This window comes from Ambystoma mexicanum, chromosome 1q (assembly GCF_040938575.1).
Source record: "Ambystoma mexicanum isolate Mex_15411 chromosome 1q, UKY_AmexF1_1, whole genome shotgun sequence".
In the NCBI taxonomy this organism is placed as follows: domain Eukaryota; kingdom Metazoa; phylum Chordata; class Amphibia; order Caudata; family Ambystomatidae; genus Ambystoma; species Ambystoma mexicanum.
Genome location: NC_090922.1, coordinates 793283946 through 793308301, shown reverse-complemented (window position 1 = coordinate 793308301; position 24356 = coordinate 793283946). Strand labels below are relative to the sequence as shown.

The 24356-nt window shown below is 46.1% G+C and overlaps 1 protein-coding gene across 2 annotated transcripts in view; it reads left to right on the top strand.

Moving 5' to 3' along the window:
• Positions 1-24118, top strand: part of PDC (phosducin) — a 293170-nt gene extending 269052 nt beyond the window's left edge. For both annotated transcript variants that reach the window (XM_069641385.1, XM_069641384.1), the window contains exons 3-4: positions 1900-2060; positions 15607-24118. In XM_069641385.1, the coding sequence (XP_069497486.1) occupies positions 1900-2060; positions 15607-16131 (686 nt within the window). In that variant the 3' untranslated portion in view covers positions 16132-24118. The remainder of the gene's footprint in view (positions 1-1899; positions 2061-15606) is intronic.
• Positions 24119-24356: the final 238 nt, after the last annotated feature.

Here is a 24356-nt window from a genome sequence, read left to right as displayed (position 1 = left end):
TGTTATTTACTTCTCTCTAAATTGGATATTACATGGCATATTTCTCAAGTGTTCCTGTATTCTGAAATGCCTATGGAAAGGACTTCAAAGAAGAAAATTGTAATAAAAATGATTAGTGTCTGTCACATGTTGTTTACACAATCTTAAAGTGCCTTAAGGATAATGGCCTTGGAGATGCACTTCCACAGTAAACTATCCACTGCGACTTCACTCATGCATGTGTCCACATTTCTCTCTAGTACTCACCACTGCAAACTCTCTTCTATATCTTTTAGACCTTTTTTGCCACTTTTGACACTGTTGACCACTCCTCTCTACTTCTCACTCTCCAGGACCATGGGTTTCACAAATGTGCTCTTGCCTGGATCGCCTCCCACCTGGAAGGTTGATCCTTTAAAAGCTCTTGGAACTCACACACCTCTGACTTCACCCCTCTCCCTGTCAGCATCCCCCAAAGGTGAGTCCTTGGACTCTGCTCTTCACCCTCTATACCTCTGCCCTAGGAAGACTTATCTCATCCTTTGGCTTTCACTACCACCTTTTTTGCTCATGAGACTAAATATGTTTATCATTTCCCTCCTTCACCCGAGCCATCTCGGAATGGATTACGAACTGTCTCACTGCAATTAGTCACTGGATGGCTCTCCGCTTCCTCTTGTTGAACTCTTCAAAAATGGAAGTCTTTCTCACAGCTTACAATGGCATCCCATCCATCCCCTACACCATCTCCTTCCAGCTTGAACTTCTTGCTCGCTCACCCAAGGCTTGCATTCTTGAGGTCCACTTTGACAGCGACCTCCGACTGCAACAGTTTATCACCACCACTGGCTCTACTGCTCGTATTAACCTCCTCAACATTCGGAAAATGGGTGCTTTTCTCAGTAGCCCCTCTACAAAACTCGCATCTCCACTCTCGGGCTCAGCAAACTGGACTACTGCTCAAACCTACTCCTTGGCTTTCCTATCTACTCCTTCCTCCCTTTAAACAAGTCTTCAACAGTGTTACCATCACTCTCTACAACATATCCAGATCCTGCCCCACTTCTACCTACCGACAACATGCGAGTTGGCTCTCCATTCACAACCGCTCTCTTTTCAAGTTCCTTCTCCTAATCTAAAAAGCTATCAATGGACTTACTCCCAGTACCAGTCTAATTGGGTCTCAGTTTAATCATCATCTAGTTCCCTACGATCCTCTTCTGCACTCAACCTCACTGTCCCAAACCCTCCCTGTGCCCCCTCACTTCCGATCTTTCTGCCTACCAGCTCCACTCCACTGGAGCACATTGCCTGTAACAATCAAAGCAAACCCAACTCTGGATCCCTCCGAAGCCTCCAGTGATGCTTACTAATGTGATTTTGTATACTTTAATAGTACTCATCTTTAATGTAAAATACCTGTCCACTTAGGTTAATGTCCCATGTGTAAGTCACCTGTTTTTTTATATATTTATTTGTTCTGTTTTGTCCCAGTATATGCCCCACTTTTTTACACCCTCATAAAATGGCTCACCACTTGTTCTTATCTTTCTGCTATTGTACAGGCCTCCTCTGTGCAAATGCCTCCGCCATCTGTAAATGTATTATTGTAAGGCATTTCTGTTCGAAATTGACATCCCTGTTCTTCAAATAAATACAGATACACATGCAAATACTAATAAAATACAAAACGCACTGAAAACCATACGTTTTCCACTTGACACCACTGTACAAAATGCACCTTACTTTTCAGACAGTCAGATTCCATCATTTAGAATAAATTGCTTAACAATTTCAGAACATTGTTACTGCATACAAGAACTACCCCTGATCGTTGCTACCTGGCTTGTAGGGAGACCATACCTGCATTATTAAAGGTTTCTACTTCAAGGTGTTCATGAGGCTGTTTTTCCCCCTTAGGGCCCAAGGGAGTGATTCAGGACTGGAGAAAGTTCAAATTGGAAAGTGAAGACCTTGAAGCCATTCCACCAATTAAGAAGGAGATCCTCAGGCAGATGTCCTCTCCATACAGAGCACAGGGCAAAGAGGATAAAGACACCAGAGAGAAATTAAGCCGGAAGGTAAGGACACACGAGAATAAACAAAGCATTCTTCTGCATGGACAAGCAAAAGGGTGGGGTGCAGGTAATTCAACCAATAAAGAAAAGGCTGACGCATAGAAAAATAACACTGGATGGTTGTCAGGCACTTTGTAGAATCTATTTTACTACTAAACTGGATGATGTGCATCCATCAACAGAAACCAGTTCAGAAAGTGCTGCATTGTTGGGTAATGTATTGCTGAGTGCAGAGGGCCTGCTGCATCTATGGAGTCGTTGAACGGAGAAAGTTCTAGAAGGAGAAGTAAAATGTACTGAGTACTGTTTGAGTAAAGGTTATAGAATGAGGTAATGGAGCCTGTAAGGTGCAATAACCTCCACTCCCCACACCTGTGAAGGACTCCTCCATCCCCTATGAGTGCATACTTTGGTTCTTCATGTATATATCACATTTGTGTAACGCCGAAACCGAAAACTATCACAGCGTTTGTACAGTTAGATGATCAGCGTAGGGGGAGGGGAGTGGAGAGGGTTCAGCAGAGGGAAGGCATACAAACAGTATGTGGAAGAGAGTCAGGAATGGCAGGTGAGGGTCAAATAGAGCAGGTCTGCTAGTCAGTGATGGCAGGTGATGGCCAATGCGTCATATTTGGTAAAGGCCAGAGTCTTAGGTCCAGGTAAGGGGATCTTTGAGGCCTCCCTTATATGGGATACATGAAAACGATCCTGGGCTAATAGAGTGGTGGATTAAGACAAAATAGAGAGTGATTTTTATTTTAGAACGGATCTTATATGGTAAGGTTCAAACTAGCACTTTATACTATGCCGATATGTGGTAATACCGTATGAGGCCTTAGCACACACTTTTTCACATAAAGGTTCTTCTTTTGGAGAGTTGTTGCACTTTGAGCAACCAGGCTATATCAGGGTAGAAGCCAAAGAAGCATTCTTAAAAACACAAAAAGAAGTGGCCAATTGGCAAGAGCTGAAGTGTCATTGTAGTAGTGTCTACTCCTGCGGACGTTCTGATCTTGTCATGACCGGCAAAGCCTATTCTTCAATTTTGCTTCTGCCAAGCAATTTCCTTATACCTTACCAGCAATCATCATTACTCTTAGCAAATATCAAATATTTTCTCCCCAAAACTTCCTATGTTTTTTTTCATTTCAAACAAAACACCTTGGTGTTGGTATAGAAGCCCTTCTGTCTCACTAGGACTACCTGTTTGATTATCAATAATCTGGTTTAAAAACGTATTGGGTTTGAGTAGGAAGGAATGTCATCTACAATGACAAAGAAGATTTTGACTCCAAGTAATGAGGATTTCCAGCAAGTAATCGGACTAGTGCCCCTTCACTTGTCTTTCTCATAACTGTCCTTAGCCTGGGAGGATATTCCAAGCAGAATCCGGTCTTAGGTCAAATTACCCTTTTTGTTTTTCCGACTGGTAAAATAATCGATGTAGAAAGACCGCTGCATAACCGCACGTGCGTGTCCTTTTCCTGCTTTCTGAGGGCCACACAAAATCGACTGAAAAAATCTGTCTTTTTTATGTGCGACCTTCCAGAAGCTGGAAAATTCTATAGAACCCAAAATCCTCCTCATATCAGAAACACGAGGAAGCACACTTGCGGGCAGTGCTAGGACACTCAGGGTTTGACAAACATTTCTTTTTCAAGCGGCAGAGACAGCACAGAGCACTGGCATAGTGGCTTTAATATTCCTAATTGTGCATGCCCTTATTTAGGGGCCAAAAGACCCAACACAATGGGCTAACTCTATAAACAAAACCTGTGGTAAACATAGAATGTATTAAACAAGTGCATCTGTTTCTCCAGATAATAGCCACCTTTCAGTCAGTAAATCCTGATAGCATCACCCAGTGAAGGTGTCAGAAGATAAATGCAGCTTCTGATAACCATAGAATGGGGTTAATAAAGAAGCAAACATCCCCGCCCGGTCTGACTGACTCAAACACAAGAGCAGGTTAGCAATGTCATAGTTGTATATTACGAGAAGACAATTGTCAATCAAGGAATCAAAAATGCAAGCTAGCAACCATAAAAGCACAGCGGAGCCACAGCAACCACTGGAGGGAGAGACATGGAGATATTAAGAAATAAATCTGAACAGCAGATGTAAATAGATTTGAGCCAATCCTCAACTATGAAATGAAGTAACAAATGAAGGAGCGTACACAATCCAGTGAAACAAACATTGGATTTCCAGCCTACTCCAAAACAAAGGGGACCTGTAGCATAAGCAAAATGCCCAAAACCCAACCTATCCTAGAAAGGAAGAGTAAAATCAACCCCTCAAATGGAGGACCTCTGGTACCATTGACTACTAGCTCCCCAAAGCTGTGCATTGAAGCACCTCATGCAACATAGACAACAAGGCTAGGGATCGCTGAAGAGGGGGCCAAAAACGTGCAGAGATTTGCCAGGGGAGGGAGTGGGAAGTTCAACGCTTCTAGAAAGAAGAACACAATTAATGAAGTGTGATATACTTATCTGTTGTAGTAGGTAAATATTGACCTATCAGGTGCTGTAGCAGCCCAGGATGAATCCCTGGGGCTACAGGAGATGCAATGTCAGTGTCCCCAGAGGGTAACAGCGAGAAGTAAGTAGCAGAAGTTGGAACTGAAAAGGGTTTGATTGCCATATAAGTAAGGCCCTAAAGGTCTGAATTCTGACAGGAAGCAAGGATCAACAGCTGACAACACAGAGAAAATCCCAGCGGTAGTGACAAGACAAATAGTCAAGACTATACACTAGTACTATGTAGAGTGACTACACAGAGAGGCTCATTATGAGTTCCCTGTTATCCTGCTGGTAATTCCGGCAGGATACCTGGAAACTACTGTATCATCTTGACCGCCCGATATACTGGTATTACTGTGATATTGCAGGCAACGGAGACGCTGGTGACTCCATGGGATGAGGTTGTCTGAATCACTGTCACTGTTAGTACCGGTGCCTGTGATTCAGGCATTTATCTGCCGGTGGGGGCCTGAACAACCGCAGGTCAGGCCTGCCAGTACATCAGAGCCCCTACCACCAGACGGATCTATGTGATTACTGTGCGCGTTTACTGCAACCCCTGCAAATGTCACCTTTTTTATTTCGACCCCATATATATGCAGGGGGAGATCCCTTCAAAGCCCCCCTTCATCCATTGTATAGTATACCCATCCCCCAACATATATATGGGGTGAAAAGGGGGTCAACATAAAAAGAAAAGTCGAGATTTTCAGAGGTCGCAGTAAACGTGGCGCAGTCATTGTATAATCCCCAGCAGACTTGGAGTTGGCGGGTCTGGGAAGGTGTCGCTATACGTTGTTACCGGCACTTTATTTCATGACTTGCCAACTCATAATGAGGGCCTTTGTGTGTATACATACACACACGCATACAATCGTGTCTTCTTAATTAAAAATGTCAAAACAAAATTACACCTTGAGGATGAAAGAACTATCATGTGGAAATATCAGGAATGCTTTAATCTCATTCTCACGTATGATATTATGAGCAAACCCACAGCAAAGCACTAGACCATGATAAACATAACTATCATACATGTAGCATGAATGTGGGAAGATGCAAACTCTTACAAAGGGAACATCTTTCCAGTATTTTATGGTTACAAGTGCAACTCTGACTGCAACATAAGATCAGAAACTTGTAATAAGAAACTAAACAAAGCTGGCAAAGGCACGGCAATGTCCACCACCACAGTTGCAGTTAAACCGCCCCACCTGTGCCTCCACAGAAAAGAGAATTAAGTAACCATACAAGCCTGTCTTGCACTTCAACACTTTAAAAAAGGGCCTCACTAAGCTCTTTGAAAGGAAGCCATCTAATGTAATAGCACTCAAATGTAAGACCAGTGCTAAAGTTATCCGCCCTGAAGAAAGCATTCACTACTCAAAAAAGTTATCCCCCAATGGTTCCTCCTGCCTCTCATCAGATTCGAAATGGCAGAGCCAAGATGGATTCCATAAGGTGCCTGCAAACTGAAAAAACAAACTCGAATCAAGATCATACATGCTTATTTCTTCTTCATTTTTAAAAGTAAAAGTTTCACCTATATTAAACTTACATCGTTATCCGTCCCCTTGGCCCAGGATCCTGGCAGTCCAGCCATGTGGGGAACAGGCTCGGACTTGCCTATCGGGCTACAGGGCAATCCCGAAACCAAAAATCCAAAATGCTAGTGTGGGCAAGCTTTTTTTGGTCAAAGTGGGCCACTATTTAGGCCAATGTCGGCCAATTTTGTGAGTTACTTCACTGTGTGGCTAGTAGATTTGACCATTGTTGCTGAATAAATATTCTTTAAATTGCACAATTGGATTACAAGTTGCATTACATTTTATCCAACAACTCCCCTTTGGGTACTATTCAACCAGTGTGTCACAAAATGAATAAATTGCCACTGGCAACTGTGGGCCACTTTTTCATTGGTGCCTGAGACAATTTTATGGCCCAGTCCAACCATGGTGGTGAAGACAATATCATCTCTTTTGGAACACAAACAGACGCAGAGGTAGTTTGAAGCAATGCGTTTTTAACTATCATTGAGTGTGCCCCATGCACTGAGTGGTGCAACCTATCACCTGAACACGAGGAGTTCATATTATGGCTATGTATCATTTTAAAAGGCTGAGAGGCAGAGTGGGCCCCGGTGGGGTATAATCTTCAGCTGTTGAGGTTGAACACACATCTCATTAACACGTGTTCAAACGCTTCCGCCGCAGCCACTTCGTTGGACAATGGAGAGATATTCCTGCGCTGCAAGCTGTAGGGAGTCTGCCATTTACGGGGTTAAGGTGTACTCTCAAAATGGCTCCGCAGCTGTAGCCTGATCACATTATGCCAAACAGCAGCCCAACAATCATATGCATTGGATCCCCCATCAAATGCATAAAGGTTTTCAATGAAAATCCAACAAATATTAAACCTATCCAGTGTCACAGAGGGAGCGGAGTATGGGCACAAAACAAGACAAGTTGTTAGGAATAGCCCTGGTGATTAATTAAGTAAAATGTGGATCAGGGAGGTTATGGTTAAGAATATAGTTGTAACTGATAGGGGGTGGGAATAATTAACTAAACGTAGTCTTGAGTTCAGTGGAGTCAATGTCCTCTCGTGCTCACAGCCTCATAGCCGGACAGTGAAGGTAATTCAATCGTGAGACACACAATGCTTGGCAAATGAAAGGCTCTGCAAAATAGCCCAGAAGAATCAAAAGCAGTTTGTGAAAACATAAATAATGAATCGCGAGCAAAGGAAAAGGTCCCTTTTAAGGTTCGGGTTTGGGCTTGTAACGGCCCTCTCCAGTGTCCAATGTAATACCCTGATGTTAGTCTTCGGGTTTCAGGTATTTGGGCTTCCCAAATCCACTTGTATAGAGTCTGTGGTAAGAGACTTCTGAGGCCAACACATCATGGCTTCCCAGAGTCAAATTTGATTACAGAACTCTGGGAGAGAGGATGTTCTCTCTCAACACTGGCCTACACTTTTAGGGTTTTTGGAGGCGGGGTTGGGGAGTTGAGTGTCACGGAGCATCTCCCTGTTCTAGGGGTCAGGGTTCTCTTGACACTCCCATCCTTATTACCACTCTCTTAGCTTCTTGGTCCCATGAGGTTGCTGTGTATTGTACCTACTTCCAGTTCTGAAATATGTCCTCAACTGACCTGGTCGACCAGAGCCTCCTCAGTCTCTCTGGTGAGAAGGGCTGCCTGCTCTCCTTCCACCTTGTCAGGCCTTTGTAACTCCATGTCCTCAAGCTTTTCTCTGTTCTCCACCCCAGATGGTGTTGCTTATCTGCTTCTCCAACCCCGCTCAATGACTCCTCTCTAGATAACTCTCAACCCACAAACATCCTTAATAACTCCCTCCTGATGGGAATACTTCTTCTTCCAACCTCCTCAATAACTCTGTCTCAAAATGGCAACAATTCTCCTCACCTCCTCAATATTCTCTCCAGATTACCTCAATTCTTCAAACCTCCTCAATAACTCTCCATTAAGATGGTACACATTCTCTTACCAACCGTCTCAATAATTCTTCCTTCAGATGGTAACAATTGTTCTTCCAACCTACCCAATAATTCTCCCTCCAAAGGGTATCAATTCTCTATCTAGCCTCCTAAGTAATTCTCCATGCAACCCCAAAACTCTCCTCCCGGCTCTCCTATCAATACAACTTAGGCTCTCCAAACACCTCCTAACACCTCCTTCTTGAACATTCCACACTCATTGACTGTACAAGGCGGCTTTCATACTCTGGTCTCCCCTCAGTTTAGTGATGCTTATGCGGATTAATTGCTCCCGTTTACTGTGGGCTGGGCTCAAACTGAACCATGTATCTGTGGTCAGGTGTGCAGAAAGGGGGTTAGTTAGAGCTTATCAAGGCTTGCTGCCATTTTAGATAATTAAACCGCCCTAGACATCTCTGAGGTCTAGTCCTCTCCCGTTTGGCATCCCGTTGATTTAGCCTGCTTGCTCCCTCAGAGTTACCATAGTGTAATTCAAAGATCAGAACAGACTTTGGTTAGTGAGGGAAACTGCTTGGTGGGAATTCATCATGAGGAGACATCGTAAGCGCTGCATTAGGAGCAAGGGAATAGTGTTTGTTTGTGTCGTCCTCTTGCTGGTTTCATTGTGTTTGCTTGCCTAGTACAACTTTGTATCTGTTCGACTCTGTGATGAATCCAGTGGAGTCATCACTGATTCCCCGGCAGTGAACTCCTCCCATGTGGCCAGGGGACAGCAGTCACAATCTGATCCTGACCTTGGAGGTGGATATATGAGGGGGGATCACATGGGAGGAGACCACTGTCGGGGAGAGGTGGTGACTCCATCAGACAAGGCACACTATTCTCCCCTTCCTCTTGAAGATCTTAAAATACTAAAGTTCTTGATGGCTTGTTGTCATCCCACAAATCCCCCTTACTGTAAAAACCAGAAAGCCCTTCCTTTATGTCACTCTAGACACAATTCCAGTTTTACCTCAAGCCTACACAACACACATAAACCATCTCCTGTTTCTGATGTTTCTCGGTATCAAACTTTTGAACAAGATCATTTTAGAAATTCTATAAGATCTGTGGACTTCAGCTCCCATAAGGCCTCAAGTACTGAGACAAAGAAAGGAGGAAGGAGTTGATGAAGACGAAGCGAAACCTGAAACCTAATGTGCAAGCTGGTTGTTGGGCTGAACCTAAAGTGCGCTTGCCATTTAAAAATGCCATCCGCACTCAACGCAATAGAACAGGAGAGAACCATGCCGGAGAAAGGAGAGAGAGCGGGCACATCCATGTGGCGGCTCGTGAGATACACACACCAGTGTGGCGCGAAGGAAGGAGAGATTCAGCAGGCACACTTGAAGGACTGTGTAAGTGCTGGGGGCCGCAGCAGAGCTCCAGGAGGTACAGTTGTGCCAAGAATCAGCATTTTCCGGTCCAGGCCACAGAGAGAAGCCGTCAGGTGAATGCAGAGCTGCAGGGCACGCTGGAGAAACATCCATGTTGTATAAAAAGTTGTCCAAGGGAGGAAGCTTCACCACAGAGGCACGCGATACGCCGGAGACAATGCAAACTATCAGTGAGTCTGCTCACAGCCACTGGAGACCCCAGGGAGACCGACACACATGCAATCAAGTGAATGAATGATGTGAGACTCCTATTATGGACAATGCTCAAAAGCAGTTTAAATACCCAATGTTAACGTAATACAAAAAGGGAAGAATATTGAAATACTGACAACATAATGTGCAACAGCAAAACCTGAACAAATACCTATGCATGAAATGTCAATGTGGGGGAAAGCTCGAGCAAGTGTTACCCTAAGTAAACATATTGAAACACAACAAAGTTGATACGGCTGTGGCATGGTGAAAAAGGAGTACACCAAGCAGTTGACATTTGGGGAAAGATACCTGGCAGGGAAGTATACCAGAGGATCTGTAGGACCCCAGAAAAGGATTCCGGGCAGGGGAGTATACCCGGCAATCCACCAAAATTGCATAAAGTCTCTAACATTGTGGCAAGATACCTGGCAGAGAAGTATACGAGGGGATCTACGAAGTCCATAAAAGAGGTCCTGGCAACCAAATATACCAGAGATTTTGAAACTGTATAAGAACTTTAAAACTGTGGAAAGATACCTGCCATGGGAGTAAACCAGGGGTTCTGAAGAGCCCATAAGAAGATTCCTGGCAGAGGGGTATACCAGGCAATCCGCCAAAGCTGCAAAGAAAAGTCTAAAACTGTGGGAAGATACCTGGCAGGGGAGTACACCAGGGGATCTGAAGAACCCATAAAAGGATTCCTGGCAGGGGAGTATACCCGGCGTTCCACCAAAGTTGTGGAGGAAAGTTTAACCATGTTGGAAAATACCTGGCCAGGAAATATACCAGGGAATTTGAGAAGCACATGAAAGAGGTTCTGATAGGTGGACACACCAGGCACTTGCTATTGTACAGACTTTTAACACTCTGACAGGATCCCTGGCAGGGGAGTACACCATGAGATCTGAAAAGTGCTCAATAGGCTTCCTGGTAAAGGAATACACCAGGCAATCTGCTAAAGTGCAAGAAAAGTTAAAGGAAGCTTGTTGTGGAATTTGTTATATGAACAAGAACTTTTTGAATCTTGTAACTTTGTGAATCCTGTACAAAGAAACCAAGGAAGTGTTGAATGTCATGGAATGTAACAAAAGGAATTGTTGAACAAAAGAGACACTTTGCGATACCAAGAAACTGTTGTTTGAAAGACACACTTTTGCCATCCTAGCTAAAATATCAAGGGAAAGGGAACCACCCTCTGGATCCAAGGGTTTCTCGTTGGAAAAGAGTTTCTGTGAGATATATCTTTATATTTTGGTTATAAACACCTTTTACTAAACGTAAGTCTGAAACATTTGCTTGCACCCCTCAGTTGTTTCTTTCTAGTGAGAGGGGTCAGATTACAATGTTTTGGGCACAAGGATAGTTTATACGTTTCTAATGACTTGACACAGACTGATCTTTAGTTTTAGGCAGGGGAAACACTTCCTTGGGATAGGGTTAGAGAGGCGTTTATCCAACCCATTTCTGTTTAATAAAAATGTCTGACAATGAGAATATTACATCTTTGTGTCCGCCTCTCGTTTCTGATTCCTCACAACTCCTACAGTCTGCGCTAATTTTAATGCATGCATTCAAATATTACCTTCAGCACCAGAAGGTAAGAAATGTATATTCACTCTCACTGGTGAATTCGAAATGTTGCCGCTTAGTTCCCTTAAAGGAAAAAAGCAATAATTGCTATGCTGGGTGTTTGGGTCAGTCTAGGGAGTTGAGAAGGCTCTCTGGGGAGTACCGATACTGGAATTAGAGGAATCCTCCTAGCGGTTTGGACCTGACCCTCTTTCCCTGGTGGTCATTGGTGTTGGTGGGGTGTGCTCCTGTCACTGTTGTCTACCTTTGTGCGGGGATTCCCCATATACCGCCTCAGGGTTCATCATACACTAGCTCAGGCAGCCTCCAGCCCCTTTGACCAACCTACTGGCAGTCCGCCAAGTTAGACAGATGCTTCAAATTATCTTTTTCTTTTTGTCTTTTAATTTTCCTAACCTGTACCAGACATTTATTTTTTTTTCTCTCTCTCTCTCTCTCTCTCTCTCTCTCTCTCTCTCTCTCTCTCTCTCTCTCTCTCTCTCTCTCTCTCTCTCTCTCTCTCTCTCTCTCTCTCTCTCTCTCTCTCTCTCTCTCTCTCTCTCTCTCTCTCTCTCTCTCTCTCTCTCTCTCTCTCTCTCTCTCTCTCTCTCCTCTCTCTCTCTCTCCTCTCTCTCTCTCTCTCTCTCTCTCTCTCTCTCTCTCTTCTCTCTCTCTCTCTCTCTCTCTCTCTCTCTCTCTCTCTCTCCTCTCATCCACATCTCACTCAGATAAGCTGTAAAGAAACACATGTGAGGTGCAAAGGAGTGAACACACGAGTGGATATCTAATCAGCAGTGTCCTTTATTCGTAATAGATCTGAATCTTTCCTTTAAAAAACTAAGCAAGTGTTTGCATGAAATATAGTGTTTCTTCACTCTAAGCTTTGGACCTCCCGGCGTTAGGGGGCCTCCCAGTAAGCATGACATCTATGAGTATTATTTGCCTGTCCAGCAGCTACCCAAACCCATTGCAGTTACAGATATGAGGACCGCCTTCTAACCTGTGATTAATCCTGAAATATTTTCTTAATGTACAACATCCTGAGAACGTAAGGTATAAATGAGGTCAACAGCACAAAACTAACCAGGTTCGGGAGCAACCGAATATCCAGAAAATGGTCAGGGATGTACGGCGAGGACCAGCAAATAGGGTTAGCCATGCAATAACCTTACCCTGATAGGCATGTACAAATGTGTGGGTATCTAAAGTCTAAATGCTGGAGCACCACATTTAAACCACAAGGCATACCCTTACAGTGCAGTGCAATGGGGATACTTTGCACCCCTCTAACATTTGATCTTTTGGTTACTTTTATATGTGTCTACAGACAAGCTGGTGGTAGCGGTTTTACGTTTTTGTGTTATTTTACTTGTACACTGTCAAGTTTACTGTGAATGGCTACTAAAGGTGGCTAGCACCAAAAGATGGATTTGCCATGAGTGAGATTTTTTCACTTGTTCTTTGGCCGTATGGTAGTTTGGCCTTCTTCCTGCCTACACAGGTCAGGAAAGCCCATATAAGGTCATACACATGGCCGGGAAAGCTGCTGCTTTCGCAGACTAGTGAGCCTTTGTGTGTGTATGTGTGTGAGCATCAATAGGACCATCTGGTCCCGATCCACCTCCCTTGGTGCCAGAGAGTCTGCTGCTGGGCAGATGTGAAACCATAGTTGCCCCTGATTGGACAACTACTGGCTGTTTGAATGGTGCAGATCCTTACCATTGGTGGGCTTGAAACCTGCTTCCAGCTCCAGTTTTGGATAAGAGGAGGACTCCTGCAGCCATTCTTCAGATGTACATTGAAGCCAAGAATCTTAAGACAAAGAGCAGCCTGCTGATGACCTGAGGACAACTTCTGCAGTGGACCAGCATCCTCTCCAGTGATTGGCCCTGTGAATCCCTGCTCTTCTGAAAGATCTCAGAAGCCTTTCGTTTGTGCTTTGAGCCTTGGATTAGTGGGACCAACTAGTCTGGGCGTCTACCTCAAGAGCTTTTGGAAGTGTCCCTAGACTGCCCAGTGGACTGACGAGCTCCATTGTAGGCTACCTCATCAGAGACGTCACCATTCGATGTTTAGCCCTGAAAATGTGGTGGTCACCAGCTTGTTCCATAAGTCCTCTTCTCCCAAAAGGTCAGTCTCCTACCATCAAAGGAGGCTGTCCCTGGAGCTGTTTCTGCGACCATACTGGTAGATCACCTGTTGTCGCTGGAATCCACTGCCCAAGCCTTGGCCCTCTCCCACCTGATGGTGGCAATGCCCTTTTCGAAGGCTTTCCGGCAACTACCTAGGCACTCCTGAGATGTTTCCTGCATGCTGTAAAAAGACTCATTAGAGGACTCTACAAATTCGACCACATCACCCAGGCCCTCATAGAACTGCACTGGCTCATGCTGCATGCCCATATCCTCTTCAAATCCTGATGCATCATCTACAAGGCTGTAACCCTGAAGTCTGGAAGTTACCTCACTGAGACACTGAGCATCTCCGGAGGCCAGCGATCCACTAGAAATAAGGCAATGTGCAGACCTGAATTCCGACGGTGCAAGAAGGAAAGAACCAGAATAAGGTCCTTCTCTATCTATGCTCCAAGACTCTGCAACCTCTTCCCCCGTCAACATCAGACTTGCCCTCTTGCTTATACAGTTCAGAAAAGAGATCAAGACATTCTTTTTCAAGGAGTGGCTCCTGGCTAACACCCCGGTCCACACACCCTTCACTCCCCACCGTACCCGAGACTCTGATCTGCTCCCTGCTGTCTCTTCCCCTGGTTGCTTGTAGATCCCTTGATGCCAATTGCTCACTGTCACCTTCGCCTGTTAGCTCCTGATTCCCTTTTCTATGCTTCCCTCATTGTAATTTTCCCTTATGATTGTAAAGCGCCCTGTTGCTTCCCAAATCTAGGTCTGCACTCAATAAATACCCTAATGATAATAATAAAAATAATAATAACTTGCCTTCCTCCATCCTGTAAAGTGGCCCAAAGAAGTCTGTGTTGTGAAAGTTATTGGATGCAAGCTAGACGGACCCTTCGGGCCAATCAAACAGTGTGGCTAATAAAGTCTGAATTCTCAACACCATGGCAATTTTCTGACTTCCATTTCACTCAATCCAGCTTCCGTCATCATGAAGGACCAATAGCTTCTCTGAGGTTTCTCTTTGCGGAGGAAGTGTGTCTTCCACCGCAAAGAGAAACCAGCATATCTGCAGGTACCCCTTCATCTCAAGCCAGCTTCTATCATCTGTGAGCCTCATCGACCAATTTATCGTCTCTACCAAGTTTCAGCAACGTAGTCATAGTTGAGAATCTTGAGAATCAGTCTGGTTTCATTCCCAAAGACCTGGGTTTCACCACCCACTACCTCGCTGAACAACCTGCAGCTTCTCCTCCTGTAAGCCTAGCTTCCATTCCATCAGCACCCTGAGCAGATAGTTGCACGTTCTCCTGCAAAACCAGGATGCTATTTGCATTTGAATGAGCGGCTCCTTGCTATAACCCTGATCATCATCAAACCTTCCCTACTTTTCACCTGGTTTCTACAGCCCGTCACCAATATGCTGAGCATCAGCTGTCTTTCTGCCCACTTGGCTGCCAACATACACGCACATCTGCCATCACATTTCTGTCTCAATAGGCGCCCACCCACAAGCAGCCAAAACTGTTAACTTACTCCCACCCATTAGCCCAGCTTTCGCCACTGACCAGCACTCAAAAACCTTCGGATGTTAGTTCCTCTCAAAATAGCTTCAACACACTTCAGCACTATGCCCATCTCTTAGCCTCACATGGTTTCCCCATCAGCACCCCAAAACCAGTTTCCTCTCTTCTCCATTATGCTTTCACAACCCACCAAGAACCAACAACTTTCTCTTCGTTTTCCCACATATTGCTCCAGATGGAACTTCCAAATAACAACGAGAGCATTTTCCATCTTCTTTGCTCAGCTGCCATGTCCCATGTGCAATGTGAACTTCTGCAAGCTCCTTCCCTTACTGGCTTAATTGACTCGCTTCCACTCAGCATAGTGAGAATTTACTTGCTTACCTTACTCTTGTTCCAGCTTTCAAATGTCCCAAGCAGCTTGAACATGTATTAGATTGGCAACCTCTTGACAGACGTGCACCCTGGTGGTACTTTTATGAAGAGTTTGACCTCATAATCAGGTGGTAAACAGACAGTACTTGCATATACCACATGTATGTACCCTAACCACCAACCTCATACTGAGGACTTTTTTGGCTGAAAACAGCAATTCCATCAGCCTGTCTGCAATCTCTTCACCCTCTAATGTTTGTGAATTAAATGACCAGTTGCAGCAATGATGCATTTCCCAGCCACAACTAACCACCCATGTTCCCACTTTTTTCAGATGAGCATGCAGGAATACGAGCTGATCCATGACAAAGAGGATGAAGACTGCCTGCAGAAATATCGCAAGCAATGCATGCAGGAAATGCACCAGAAGCTGAGCTTCGGGCCCAAGCACGGCATCCTGTTCGAGCTCAGGAGCGGCGAGGAGTTCTTGGAAGCCGTTGAGAAGGAGCACAGGAGCACCACTGTCATTGTCCACATTTACGATGACAGCGTCAAGGGCTGCGAAGCTCTGAACAGCTGCCTCACCTGCCTCGCCATGGAACATCCGACCGTCAAGTTCTGCAAGATCACAGCGGTGGACACGGGAGCGGGCGACCGCTTCTCCAAAGAGGTGCTCCCCACCCTGCTTGTCTACAAAGGTGGGGAGATGATCAGCAACTTCATCAGCATCACTGAACAGTTCAGCGAGGAGTTTTTTGCTGGGGACGTGGAGTCCTACCTCAATGAGTTTGGTCTACTCCCTGAGCGGGGGACTCCAGCTCACATAAATGACAATGGAGAAGGAGGGGAAATTGAGTAATTGATCACCGACATATTTCAAAAGAAAGCTTTACTTGACCTGCGTTGGGCAGTACTCCCGGCACATTGAGGTGACACTGGCCTGTCTAAACTAAGTTCTGAAGTGATTTCAGATGTTCTAAGGGGAATGTCAGACTGGGTAACATTGTCTTGCGAACCCCTCCCTCATGTTTCACCAAAGAAAACTAGTGTCGCCATACAGCTGATGCTATGGTGTGTCAGATACTTAGTAGTTTAAGTTGGGAAAAGTGCAATACACTGACACTAAATATAGCAGCGTTGCGTATGGATTCCACTGAACCCAAATAACAACTGCACACCACTCTCAGTCTCCCAACCCAAAGCTCTGATGCCACCAAAGAAGATTACGAAAGTCCAAATTCTCTGCAGCAACATCACCCACTCTCTGGCACAAATACCTGCGCTGCTGCAAACAAACACAGCATGGGCTCCACGGATACATCTCAGATTGATACCCCAGCCGACACACAAACATCTTGGGGAGGCCCCCCGCTCACACTCTTCTATGGTCCCTCATTCCAACGAGGGCTACCTTACAAAGGATGCGGAAGCCTTCAGACAAAAATCTCTGTATCACGCTGCCTATCTGGCACTTAACAAGGTGGGCGCAGATCCACAAATTAACACTGCCTCAGAGCCTGTCCACATTACCCAGGCAGGTCTCCCTGGATACCTTTAAAAATGCCCCTTTGTCCTGAAATGCCCTTCCCTTTTAGGCGGCTGTCACCCCGATACATTTACTCTGAGCCTGCACAATTTCTTGAGTGGAATCCATAACCAGCATAACATCATACACGGGAATCCATAACCAGCATAACCTCATCCACAGGGAATCCATAACCAGCATAACATCATACACAGGGTGACTGTCAACTGAGCGGAACTCTTCCAGCTCAGGGTTCCCAGTCACATCAAAGGCAACTCGAGCTTCGCTCTCCATGTCTATCAGAAGGGACTCTGTGCTGGAATATTTTTCCATCGCTGATAATCACCCATGTACAGTTCCAAATGCCAAATTTCTGAAAGACAAAGCCCATTTGGGATTATCAATGCAGTGCTGTTGTGGGGTCACCCTTGAAGGAAAGAAATGAAAGTACGACATGCTACTGCAAAGAAGTTTAGGAGCAAGACTGATGACTTGCCAGCAAGAGTTTCCAGGCCGGTATTAGTAAACATCAGTGTAGGAATAGGGCCCACGCTCTGGGAAAAGGTCATCTCGCAGGGGCGGTGTCCCATGGAGAGCAGATCCATGCCGATCTGGTGCTGGCGCTTCACCTGCAACTTAACTACCTGGGTAAAGGGGGAGGCTGGCAACGGCACAATGACGCTCGAAGTAGAATGCCTTCCAGTCCTGATGAGGGCTGTGCCCACACCTCTGGAAAGACCTCCTGCGGTTCTGTTTGCCCCTCAAGCTGATGGAGAAGGCACACAGACTCAGGAAAGTCAGGCAGAAACGGACGACCAGGTGGGAGGTGATCTGTCACAAACATGGCCAGCCCTCATCATTAAGGCCCTGTCCCACCCCACCTGCGTTGCTTACGGAATTATAATATGTTAATTTCCAGAACTGGCAGACATACATTAGAGCAAATTAACTATATGCTGGGGTGAGGGAAGGAAAGCCTACATTTAATTTGAGCAACAACACAGTTTGTGATGGAGCCTGGCAGTAGCAAGTGGTGAGTTATAAATAAAGAAGTGTAGATGCAGTGGGTGGGTTTATTTGTTTGTTAATTTATTTGTATAGCACTCCTGACCCAGGGGTATATGTGCGCTTTGAACATCAAGTTACAGGCAACGTTAGGGAACAATAGTACAGTAGTGAGGCATATGTATAGTTGACAAGAACGCAGTTAGTACATGGATAATAATAGGCAAACATAATAAAGGATACATTCGTACATTAGGGTGTAGTGTCGGCAAATGTCTATGCTGTGCATTAGTGATCAGTATTGTAAGGACAACATTATACCGTTGTAAGGAATATGTGTATGTAACTATTGTACAATGCGCATTGGCGGCGCGTTGGTGGAATATTTGGTGTGCCTGGACATGTACTTTAGTGGACTCCTGAGAGGATAGGTTAACTTGGAGCCCAGTGTATGTTACCTACGTATGAGGAGCGGCAGCATGTCCGCATTGCCAGGAGCTCTGGGCACCGCCTGGATGCTGATTTGAGGGCCCGCCCAGGCTGTATGTACCAAGCATGGCGTCTAACAGCTGAACATGGATCCACGATTAATGACTCTTTTGAAAATCTAATTTGACATAGGCCCTGGTCTTCTGGTAACTGTACCTTGTGTGCCAATTAGTGGTTGGGTACCCATTTACCATTCAAGAGCATCTAAGGGGCAAAGATAGATTAACAGGCTACATATAGACCGGAAGACTGCAAGGTTCAGTCTACTCAAGGCAGGGGAGGGTCCATTAAGGGCGAGAACATGATATTGCCATCCATCCATCCATAGGGCTGGCGTTTCTGAGTGCTCCCACTGTCAAACATGTACTTGGGCTCTTCCATGCTCAGGAATATCCTGAACTCGCCTGGCTAGAGTCAAGACCTCTGGTTTCCGATGGCCATGTATGCTTGGTAATCAGAGCCTGGTTTATGTTTGACTGATTGTGCACATTTGGCTGGTAGAGATTATCCGGCACCCGACACCATCATTAAATGGACTGCAACTCCAGAAACACTGTGCCTCACATAGAAGCATACACATATGCAGCCTGTATTGTGTATGTGTGCTTAGGAGGGGCCAAGAGAACAGTGCCACATTTCCAACCCCCCCCCCTGCCCTGGTTGGTAGAAAAGAGATATTCGGCTTTGGCCCCGTGTCTAATGGTTGCTGAATGTATCTGAATTGTTGGTAGCTACTCTTGAAAAGCTGGCTCTGTTGCCAAGTCACCTGTGCCCAAGAGGTAGCTTGCCAGCTATGGCCATGGCACCTCTGGTAGGGTGGGATGGCTTGTCTCAGGGCACCTGCTTATCGGTGTATAGGTCTGTCCGTGTGAGGGATTCCTGATGGAACGCGTAGGGGTCTCAAGGTGGTGCTGTAGATGTTGTGTCGCGACTGAACATGGCCTCTTCCCTTCGGGACGTTTGTTTAAAACATTTTTAAAAAGGGACAGAAAATGTCAGGATAACAAGGCTGTGGTTATTCTAAGTGAGGGAACATCAGGTCTCAAGTTTTTCCCGCTGTCTGTCACTATCCCCACGAGCGGTTATGTTCTATGCCTCCCCAGCTACCAGCTCACCCTAGAGAGGATCCTAGAATTAGGCACATGACGGCATCTGCCAACATGAGTCCGTGCGGGGCCGGCGGGGTGGGGCCGATGTGAAAGTCACAGTTAATGAAGTCCTGCTTGGGAGGCGGTGAAGAACCGGAGCAAAATCTCATGATAGGGCGACAGCGGTCCTTGGCAACTGTAGAGTGTCGGGAACTCCCAGGGATGAAGGTTCACAGAACGTTTTCCTATGGGATTGCGCCATTATAAAACACTTCTATGAATCAGGCCCAAAGTGTCCCCCACTGGCCCCGGGTGGTCTGCTTTTGCTGTCAAGAGGCTTCCTTCACGCGCGTTCATCCTTTAGCTTAAATTCATGGGCGCAGATTCAGAGCCAGTGGAAGAATCATCCAGACCATGGCTGGTCCCATGCAAAATTTGACATGGGGGCCCTCCGGTTCCTGCAACCTGCAGATCTAAGTGAGGCCTTGGCCAATCTAAGAGCCCCTGTATAGCGCAGGCTCCATGCACCGCAGAGGTTGCGGGGGTGTCAGTTAAGCCCCTAGGCAGGAGGTGTATTCCGGTACAATTACATATGTTCTCTGTTTCTTTCCCATTGGAACATTCTCGTTTCTTTAACATCCAGCCATTTCTCCTATTTACCTAATTCCAAAACTTGTAGCTGAAACTATTTCAAACTTACTGGCTGTTCCTAGTTAGTTTCAGGCCTGTCTTTTTCCATAAATCCCCCTTTCCAATTATTTTTTAGGAATTTCCTTCGTTTAGTTCAATTGGAAGATTCTGTATTTTCACTGGAGTATTTTGAAATTTGCTTGTCATTTCCACTGCATCGAACAGGCTTTTTTTTAAAGTTCTGAAACCCAAACATGACTCCAAAAAGCGCAAGAAATCCGAGTTTGTATTCGCTACCCTACTGTGTGTTCAGTGTTTGCGTTGATTTGTGTATGAACCCCACAATTAGGCTAGATCCAGCGCACCCTATTTAGCTCTGACCAGAAAGAGTCTTCGTCCTCTCTCAGAGTTCTTGTCGTTAAGAAAGGACTGCAGGGGGTGGAAAGCAATAGACGATTTTCCAGTGGGCTTTGCAGAGAAATGCATGAAGCAGGTCTGGTGAATGTTGCCTCATTTTCCATTGGTAGTTCAGCGTGTGGGGAGTTTAGATTGGTGGTTTACGGTCTATGTATAGGACAGACTGTGCTAATGGGCCTTACTGTTAGAAAAGAGTGGTGTCCTGCCAAAGGCTGCACACAAATAAGAGGGAGCAAAGAAAACGACTCCTGCACTCCCAGGCACCTTCTCCTGAGCGCCTCGGCTACACCAGACCCGGGGCAGCCCAAAAACATCTGTGTCCTGCCCTGTTCGCATTTACACCACCCTTATTACTTTACACACCCAGTGGAACATATTGACTCCTACAGAGAATGTAAGGATATGTGTGTGTACCTTACTACACAACAAGTGCACGAGCGCTGAAAAAGAGTGCTGAGGAGAGCTTTGAGTACTGAAGAGAGATGTGCTGCAGGGATGTGGAGGGCTGAAGGGAGCTCCCCGGTAGACCTTTTAATCCATCCACACTCCATTGTAATTCAATTATCCGCGGATCCTCCCATTTTCATTCTTTCTTGCACCATTAACCCATTCTTACAGACTCATTTGGGTTTTAAATAGTGCACACCTAGCTGGGAAGCCCAGGAGAGCTGCACAGGAGTTCAAGGAACAGCAGGGCATTTTCTAGGAGGTCTGGACTGGTGTAGAACGGGGACAGATTTACCTGAATCGTGTTTAGGAGTGCCCTGAAGAGCGGGGTGTTCAGTACTCTCCTGAGCTGCCGGAGCACTGGCGCGGTCCTGGCTGCCATCTACCCATCCTCATACCGATTCATCCGTCTATCTATACTCAGTTATCAATTCATCCATCCAGCCTCACAGTCGGTTTCATCCATGAGTCCTCACATACTTATTCGTTCGCACTCTCCCACATGCATCTATCATTACTCCCATTTATCCGACAACCATACTAACCTGTTCATCCATACATCCTCACACACTCATCCATATATTCGTCTTCACATTCTCATTCGGCCATCCATTCAGTCTTTTGCACACGCTCACTCATACAGCCACACTCAGACCCATCCAATCACCAACCCTTATGCTCTCAATCCATTCATCCACCCTAACCTTGGTGTCCATCGCTTTGAAACACTGTCTTGTTGTATAAGCCCTTATAAATATCCAATAAATACATCCATGACCTCGCCTCATCCATCCTAACTCTCATGTATGTAGTAACCTCTTTTGCTCTCACACACAGCCACCTAAACGCGTGTGCTTGTGCACACACATCTGTATGCAAGCATTTTTATTTAATTTTTGCATTTTTAAAGCGCTCACACAGGCCGGGGGCATCGAGGCACTGTTACAGGAATATGTCTCTTAGTTGCGTATTTTTAACGTGCTTAATACCCGCAGGTTTCTAAGTGCGGACCTTTGTTGCTTGGTCTCATCTTGTTTCCAAGGCGAGCACGTTGCTGCTGAGCCATCCACCTTGGAACTTCACTTTCCCTTTTAAACTTTCACTTTAAAAAAAAAAACAAGGCGCATTGGCTGTACCGCTGCTGTTTCTTCGCGCTCATGGTGAACCTCACGTGAAAGAAATGACTTATCAGACGAGCCTTGGGTGGGCCTCTTACTGAGGAATGCAAGGCAAGGCCCACACTTGGTTCTGCACCCCCCACTGAAGGACACATCCTTTTTCAAAACATGTTGGCAGAGGCGGAGGTGTTCAGCAACAGGAATGCTGGCATGCAGAAGGAGATGTATAACCAAAAGAAACACGCCTTGGCAAAGCCAAAAGGTTGTTGATGTCCTATTTTAAGTGCGGCTTCGAATGCTCCAACTTCATGCTATGATAAAGGGGCAGCAGCAAAGTTCGCACCATTACAAGGGATAAGAATCATTACAGTACTTAGCACAAAAACAGGCACACAATTCACACATAACAATCGATGGTTTATGGGATAGGCACCGTAAAGAGGTGACCAGGAGCGAGGGAAAGCGACGTGGCGTTGCAAAGAGGGGTGGCGAGCAGTGAGGGGCCCTCGTGTAGCAAGGGGGGGAGGTGCAGAGCTGGCGAGGTGCTGCTGTCTGCAACTGTACGGCAGGGAGAGGGAAGTAGAAAGACATCACCACTGAACCCTTGTTGGCAGAGGTTCAAACGAGGCGCACAAATCTCCACGTGGAGACCGAAGAGGGAGCTATCGCAAGTAGTTCCATGAGAGCTCCACATAATGCTAGATTTACTCGGCTTTAGGATTGGTGAGTCAGCTATAAGGCAGCAGGTGCAAACCCAGGATGCCCGCATCCATCTTGTGAGTAGCTCCAGTGAAAAACCTTATGAATCGGGCCTAAAGTGTGCTCCATTATCAGTGGATTTTCCTTGCAAACTCTTCCTCCTATAATGGGCTTGACTACTAATAGCCTCTTCCTGAATCTGCCTCTGTCCACCCTTTGCCACCTTCAACTAATCCGGAATAGGACTGTCTCCTTGGCCTCAAGCCCAGCGGCTGCATCTCTCCAGCCCTTAAATCTCTCCATTGGCTCCCGGTGACTGCAAGGATCAAATTCAAGACCCTTTCCATCATCCACAAGGCTGCCTGGAGCCTGTGACCTCTCTATATCCAGCTTTCTGTCTCTAAATACCTCCCTGCCAGAGTCCTTCGGTCCTCTGGCTCCAACTCTCTGCAGGTCCAACGTTTCTCCGAGCAGAGAGTGGGGGGTGGATCCCTTTCCTCGGCTGGTTCCTCCCTCTGGAACGGCCTCCCTGCCCCCCTCAGACTTGAGCCAGATCTTCTTAAATTCCGAAACTTGTCAATACTTTCCTCTTCTCCTCTTCCTTCCCTCTCCCCATCCCTTGCTAACTCTCCCTCTGCCGCTGCGACATGGGCCTGGTCCCTTCAGAGTCAAACAGGGGCCAGACCACCCCCTTGCCGGCCACCGCCCCCACATTCCTTGCCAGCACCTGCCCTTGGGTTCCCTTCCCCAGACTAGCCACACTGGTCCACACTGACCACAGCACTCATCCTCCCTTCCCACTCTTTCTCCTGGCACTTGCCGTCTTGGCACCCCCCTCCCTTTGGGCAGCCCACTGCTGCACTTCTCCCTCCACCCCCATGCACATACCTCCTTCTCTTGCACTTACATGGTAGGATTGCCACAAGGCCAATATAACCGTTTTTGTTCTACTTTCTTCCTATGTTCCCCCTAACCCCCCAACTTGTCTTGTGGCGTCTGGAAACACTTTTGTATAAGCACCGTACAAACGTCTAATAAATAAATAAAAATATCTGTTCAGGTTAGTACCTCTCTGTCTTCGCAGTCAATTAATGGCCTATAATTTACACCCCTGCGGCTAAAATGCTTCCATTCAAAATGGCCGTATCATGAAATAACTGAATGAAGGTTCCACCTCTACGGAAAATAAAATCTCATGTCAATATTTTCTAATTCTACAATCACGGGTAAATGCATCACAAAAAGTGTTTTACTGGACAAATATGGCTGCCCAGTGGACTAAACAAGCCATGCGCTCTTGCCTGAGAGTAGCACACCAGCATCAAATGACAAACAATACTGCCTCCCAAAAAGGCTTCGTAGCAGCGTTGCTGTTGGCGGTGTCCGGACTCCGCCGTGCGTGAGACCCCCACCCCCCGTGACACAGAGACATGGAGACAGAGATGTTTCTCGTGTGGGCTCCCCGGTGGTTGTGACGCCACCAGACACGCCAGGTTTATTTAACTGGGCACGCGACGGAGTGAACGTCACCCCGTTGCGTGCGCGCCCTTAAAGGGCCACACTCCTCCTTTTCCATAACAACAAATTGGAAACAGGAGGGACTAACTATCACACATTTGTAAAGCACGCAACTACGCACACAACAAAAACCCCCATTTATTAACAG